The following is a 7,103-nucleotide window of genomic DNA, read 5'->3' on the forward strand; positions in this document are numbered from 1 at the left end:
CAGTTCTCTCTCTTCTAGGTTTAGAAGAGACTGACTGGCAATCAGCAGCTTCTGCCATCTCTTACAGTGCAAACACACAGACATGCAGCTTAAAAGCAAACTACAGGCCTGCTTAAATGTCTTGCAGCACTTCTGCGTGAGAAATTGCTTCACCTGCTGTTGAATCCAGTTGACATCTCCCTTTATCCGTCAGCTTTCCCTGCGATTGCATCAGTATCCAGGGTCACGGGGGCCCCACACCTGCACAAGTGGTTTGGCAGCGAAATGCGTGTGTGAACGCGTATTGATGCTTTACTTACACACACTTCAAAAGCGCATGAATACTGGCACACGCACTTAGCGCGTGTCTGACCTCACTTCAAGTGCACAACAATGTACACACAGTGATGCAAAGAGCTTGATTCAGGCCTTGACATGTGCACCCTGCTGCACTGCCTCTATAGTTATCTATTAAGCAGCGTCCCTCATGAACTTCTCCTCTACAGCCAAAAACTACACTCATCCTTTTGTTTTAAAGTTTAGTGTTTTAACAATATAGTAGACTAAATGATTGATGTAACAGAAAATGTGCAGAATTCATCATACATTATCTTCAGAATATATTGTATCCAGTGAATATTTGATACTGAATTAACTGGAATGTGAGTCATTGGTTTTATTGGAACTCTATTTCCTGTTTATGCACGTGACTGTAAATCCACAGTGTAGTAAAAAAAGCTGATAAACACAGAGTTTCAAAGTTTGGTTAGTCCAAAGAAAAGAGATTAATCGGAACTGGATTCTATTAATTTACTGGTCATTTGTCTAAGCTAATTACACATTTTGTTTTCTGAGATATATTTCAAGATAACATGATATACTGTAACCTTTTCTGTTTTGGAAGATGTAGTTAAACAAGCTTAATTGTATAGCTGGTAGGCAAGAAGCCTAAAAGAAAGTCAAGGGCATTACGGAAATTTGGAGTTGGGGCTGAGTAAAGACATGATAAGATTTTACAGATTCTAAATAGAGAACTAACATTATTGTGACCTTAAAAATCCCTCAGTAAGTCTAAAGGTAAATATTAACCAAAACAAATTTTTGCTGAATTTGCATGCCATCTTGTGATACATAGGGCTGATGCTTAGTGGCACCACTGCAGGTGCCATCCTTTGAATACTAAACAAATTAATCCACATTAACTGCAGTATTCGTGGTGACATAACTATACTTATCTAAGGTTTAATAAACTGTACCACTCTGTTTGAAAACCTAGTTACTTTGTGTGAGAATTCATAAAAACCAAGGGAAAAAGGCAAATGTGTGTTTCACCAGCACACTATACTGTAGATGGACAGACTTAATCTATACTGTGTAAATAAAATATATTTATATTCAACTAATAAACATCACTTTGAAAGGTGAATCTAACTTTTTAGGTCCTTCTGTCTACTCATAACATCACATTTATTATTATAATTGTTGTTTTGTTGTTATTATTGACTGGGGGAAGTGAGCTCATAGCCTCATATTCACTAAATGTCTTTTGTATAAATATGGTAAGGTACGCCCTGCTCTCTATACTCTAGAGTGCACTTGTTGCTTTGAAAAAACAAGTACACACTGTTAAATTAATTTGCAAGTAGTTTATAAAGTATTTAGACATGATAAAAAGTTTGGTATTTTGTATGAAATAAAGACTCCACACTATCTGAAAGTGAAGTAAAATTTTGTGTAGAATTATGCTCCTTGGATTAAAAAAACAAACAAAAAAAAAACCAAAAAAAAAAAACAGTATTCTATGGACCCAAGACCATCAATCCAGCGCTGTTACAACAGTACATGATATGAGATTTAAGAACCTGCATTTAATCTCACACACACACACACAATCACACAGCAGTTTTAAGATGACCAGTGTCAAAGAACATCAGTCACATTTGTGAATTAAGGACTATACATGTATGTATGAATTACAGTTTTATGGATTTAAAGCAAAAACTAACATAAGCTCTGCAGACCAGTTTGCATTACCAGAATTTTTTCAGCAGCAGAATATTTCTAAGAATTAGTTGAATTCTTAGAAATGTAAGCCATACTATCTTGCATGAGACTCCTAATATATAGTTTCTCAAATATACATATTGCATACCGCACCCTAAATAATGTTAGGTGAACCCATTTGAATTTCAAAAGACATTAAAAAAACAAAACATTTTCTTAGTTTTTTTAAATCATGTAATTGTAATGATTCTGTTGTTTATATTTAATGACTGTGTAAATGTTTTGCAGGTGTAACAGTGCTACAGCAAATAGAGTGAAAGAAGCAATTTGAGTGGGAAAAGCTGGCATCTCTTTTTGATGATATTGTTGACTGAGAGCATTACTAATGACAGACATACTGTAAATATCAAGCATAGACGCAGTCTGCTACGCCCGGGCTTGTTTAAAGTTCTGTTTATCAATAATCCAGTAATATTCTCTTTTTGAATTTCCCAGTGACACTAATGACACGTAATACAAAAGGGCTTTCAGAGCTAACAATGGTACGATGCATCAAATGTCAACATTCATGTTGTCCATCATCTTTACTCAGTAAAATAAACTACATAAGACCAGACTTTTACTTCATTATCTGTAGTTAATCATTAACCTTTTACCATCTCTATTTTTACTATGTACACATGTACAAAAAAACGTGATGCATTTATTTCACTTACATTAACCTGGCACAAGATATAAAACCTGCAACTTCTAAACACTGAAAAAAATTCACCAACTGACTGCCCCTGATCTCAGCAGGTAAGAGACTTTGTTTCACTATAGTAGTTATAATTCATAAAAGAAAACCAGTGTACAGAACTTACATAGTATTACTAAGCATGAACTATACACATAACTCACTTTTTAAAAACACACCTTGATCACTTTTACATGTTATTTCTCTCTGTGCTTTTTATGTAGTCTCTTCATCATAGGAGCCTATGTTGTGAGGATGACTCCTCTGTTGTTCATGCTTTGTTCAGGTAAAACAGTCCTTCCTGGGATTCGATTCCCACATGCTATTTTTGGGTCTTTTCTGAACATACAGTAAATGTCAGTGTAGCAGGGCCTTAAAAACTGGTTGTCAATGGTTTTAAATAAGACAGGCATCTGAGTATTTCTACATGCTGGTTCTTCTATTTCAACAAAAACACAGCTACAAAACTGTTTATTATAACATTACAGCATAATACATTTAATAATATTGTTTTTTGTTTCTATAGGGCACAGATGTTGATTAAGCTCAAGAATAATGTAATCTGTTTTGTCTTTCTATTACAGGAGTTTTTCACTTTACACTTGCAAATCGTCTACGAATTTTCCGTCTTTGTGAGGAATGTAACTGGGAGGATGCATTAAATAGGTGCAATGAGAGAAATGAATCAATTATAACTCTGTATGATGAAAAGGATGTCAATTTTACAGAATCATTCATTAAAAACATGTCCACACAAAATGTCTGGACTGGTCTACATATTGGTCGAAACAATGTTTCCGCCTGGTCAGATGGTGCCCCTTTGACTTTCAATATGTCACATGCAAACGTTGCAAATGGGGAGCAAATATGTGAAGCTATTGTAAATAACACATGGGAAGGTTTTAACTGTTCAGACAGAAAGCCTTTCATGTGCCAAAAAGGTAAGTTTCAAGATGAAGTACTTGAGTTTATGTTGCACAGTTGGAAATGAACCTGCATTATTAAAATAAAACATATCAAAATTATTATTATTAGGTTTAAAACAGATTCAAGCCTAATCTATCTGAGACTATCAAACAATCGCAATTCTGAACTACAGCTTTGTTTATTGTAAATTTACAAATTATTGTATATAAAATCTTTAAGTAAACTGACATCCAAACTATTTTAAGACTTAAAAAAATCCATGAATGTTCAGGCCTGTTGTCACTCTTCCCTGCATGACTAGACAATTACATCACAAAGCATTTATCTTATTATTTATTTAATTACTAAAGACATAATAAAACTAAAGCTAAAGCTTGTTTATTATTTGACTACATCATGATGAATACCACCAAATGCTTTTTAGTTTGTTTTTGCAGATAACAGCTATTTCCTTATTAAAAATGAGGCCAAAAACTGGTGCCAGGCCCATCAGCACTGCAGAAGATACTACGGTGACTTAGTCAGCATCAGAAATGAAACACAAAATCAGCAAGTGATAAAAAAAGGAAATGGTGCCACTTTTTGGATTGGACTCATGCATGATGAATGGAAGTGGATGGACAACAGCTGCTCAACATATAGAAGATGGGAAATAAGAGATAAAGATGAGAAATGCACAATGTTGTCAACAATAGCTATGTTACCATCAATGCAAACACAGGCCTGTGATAATGTTCAACAACCGCTGTTCTCCAAAGGTAAGCAATAACTAAGTAAGACAAGCATTTATTTGAATAAACTTAAAATGGAGTTCACATTGTGTTTGATTACTTCTAATACATAGTAGCCTATTATTAAACTTACATGTAAGAAAAATATTAGATAGATTTCTTATGTTTGTTGTAACAAGTCTCCCTTTGAGATTGAAGATTGTCAATATGTCAGAAGTTTGGCAACGTTTAAAACTGTCAAAGACGAAAAACCAGAATGAGCTTTTGACAAAACCTTTGGTAAAGGATTCCATCCCATCAAAAGAGTAAGACAATCAGGCTTAATTTAACCAAGTCGGTGAGCCACTTTACAATCCTATAAGAAACCCAAAAGATTAACCACAGTAGGAAATGTAATAGAAACAGAATAAATCATTATTACCTCCACATAAATAAAGAATAGAATAAAACATCTGACTTCCACCACAGTGTAGGCAGAATGCTGATGATGATGTGGATGAACTGAGTGTGGGTTATCACCTGGAAATATTCTAATATTAATAATATCTCTCATTCACTTGGTTTGCAGGTTCTGTGAGAATCATAGTTATCCAAAAAAAATTAAACTGGGAACAGGCGTTTGACTACTGCAAGGCTGAACACACAAGGCTGCTGCAGATTGAAGATGCGGAAGATCAGAAGGCTATCGAACAATGGCTAAAATACAGCAACCCTAACGTTAACGAGAAAATTTGGATCGGTCTGAGGCAGAGTCGTGTCTTTGGATTCTGGATTTGGAGTGACAAGACTGTGAGCTACAGCCACTGGAGGAACAACACAATGCCGAAGATGCCATTATCTAACCACTGTGGTGTCATCAACAGAAACAGCTACAGGTGGAGTGATGAAAACTGCTTGCTCCAATTATCCTTTATATGCGAGGAAGACATCATATACATGAAAAACTAGTTTGCAGCCATAAAACCTTGTTGTCTAATAAGATTTATATATAAGGGGCTTAATCAAACTGCGACCGATGCTTACTGCTTGACGTAAGCAACAAAGTTCTTCACAACTTTCTTTTGTATTGGAATTCAGTTGTTAAACATTTTAAGCAATTTCTGAACTTTTCTGTCCATTAAGTTATACAGTAGATTAATAGGTATCCGGAAATGTACACATTTTATTTGTAACTGTTTATAGGTTATTATTGTTTTGCTGTATTATGAAAAGATAAGAAACTATACTCTTGATTAGTGATATTTATGTATATATAAAGTATATTAAATACATTTTCAATTCATTGACACTCTTACATTGTAATAAAAATTATGCTTACTTAATTCCTAATACTTGACTCCGTGAAATGTTTTTATTCATAGCTTTAGTACAATTATCAATGACTGATAAATCATAAACACACTGGTTTGTTCCAAGAAAGACATGGAAGTTATTCTACCAATGTATGATTATAGATTATCTAGAGGAATCTGAGCTTCTCGGGAAACACGTCTGGAAAGCGTGAATCACCAGCTGCTGAGGATTCTGACGTGCAAAAACAGCAAATTTTCACTGGCATAAAAGAGGTGTGGCCCTATTTGGGGTTTAATGACAGCCCAACTCTGGTGTCCATTCAGCCCAGTCTGCATTATAACATACCTCCACCAGGAGAGAGCCAAATGAAAGATGCCCATGTGATCCATAGCCTGCCCTGTTAGTATCAAGCAATTATTCTTAAAGATTTTAAAAATACACAAATGATGTTTTTTTCTGTATGTGGATATTAAGACATTACAATGGAAAACTATGCTACTGAACAGTTTCCATCCAGATCAACTGTGAGCTGGCATTTAGTAGCTAGAGACTCCAGCAATGATCATGTCCTCAAATAAAATCTCAAACAGTAGGTCCAATCAGCTGTCCATAACTGATGGTAATTTCCTGATTAAATTCTTTGCAAAGTCAGAATGAGCAAACCTTGAGTTGACAAATTTGTGTTGTCTTTGCAAGACACTATGTTGACAGACTTTTGACACAACGCCTCTCTTTGTAAACTACGGATTTTTTGTGAGGCGAGACATCACTCTGTAACAAAGGCCAACGATAAGAATGGACATTTCTGTAGTTCTGACAACACCAACAGTGGAAGACCTCTTCTCTAGTAAAACCAGGTGTCCCAAACTCTGAATGTTGTTATTGTGTAAACCTTTTTAAAAACAGAAATCTGCAGCTATGTATGTAGTATATTTATTCCTAATATCATACTGAGTATCAGGTATATTTGAGGAGGTAAATTATTCAGGTTTTAGCTACATTAAAAATAACAATTACACTGCCACTCAAACCCAGGGACAAGCACTGGTTTGATTTTGCTAGACTTGCTGCATGGTAAACAAATATATTGCTCATCATAGACTGTAAGACACCTAATGATCAGCACTGGAATAGTACTGGGCAAAGAATATTAAGTTCTCTGGATGAGTGACAAAGACGTTGACTCTAAGAAATTACACAGAATATACATGTCATACAAAAGAACAGCTTTCCAATGTTTCCTAACCTGCCTAAAAGACTTACAAAAATATGTGGACATTACTTCTTTAAAAACTTGTTAGTAAAAAGTTAAAAAGTTAAAATAAAGACATAAGGGCCGGGGGTCTGGAAGAAGAGGAGCAGATGGAAGGAGGAAAACTAAGATGAGCAGTGGGGCCTGTCAAACTATTAACATCATGGTGTGAGTCCAGGGC

The 7,103-nt window shown here is 35.1% G+C and overlaps 1 protein-coding gene across 2 annotated transcripts; it reads left to right on the top strand.

The window, feature by feature from the left end:
* Positions 1-2,215: 2,215 nt before the first annotated feature.
* Positions 2,216-5,660, top strand: LOC137107002 (macrophage mannose receptor 1-like). Of its 2 annotated transcripts, none has more exons than XR_010912060.1 (5): positions 2,216-2,781; positions 2,944-3,005; positions 3,304-3,660; positions 4,071-4,404; positions 4,946-5,660. XR_010912060.1 is itself a non-coding variant. In XM_067491142.1 (5 exons), the coding sequence occupies exons 2-5, from the start codon at positions 2,975-2,977 to the stop codon at positions 5,323-5,325; spliced, it is 1,089 nt and encodes a 362-aa protein (XP_067347243.1). In that variant the 5' UTR covers positions 2,612-2,781; positions 2,944-2,974; the 3' UTR covers positions 5,326-5,660. The 2 variants fall into 2 exon arrangements, 1 of the variants encoding a protein (XP_067347243.1); XM_067491142.1 differs by having other exon boundaries at positions 2,612-2,781; positions 4,084-4,404.
* Positions 5,661-7,103: the final 1,443 nt, after the last annotated feature.

The sequence above is a fragment of the Channa argus genome, chromosome 21 (assembly GCF_033026475.1).
Source record: "Channa argus isolate prfri chromosome 21, Channa argus male v1.0, whole genome shotgun sequence".
NCBI classification, from domain to species: Eukaryota; Metazoa; Chordata; class Actinopteri; order Anabantiformes; family Channidae; genus Channa; species Channa argus.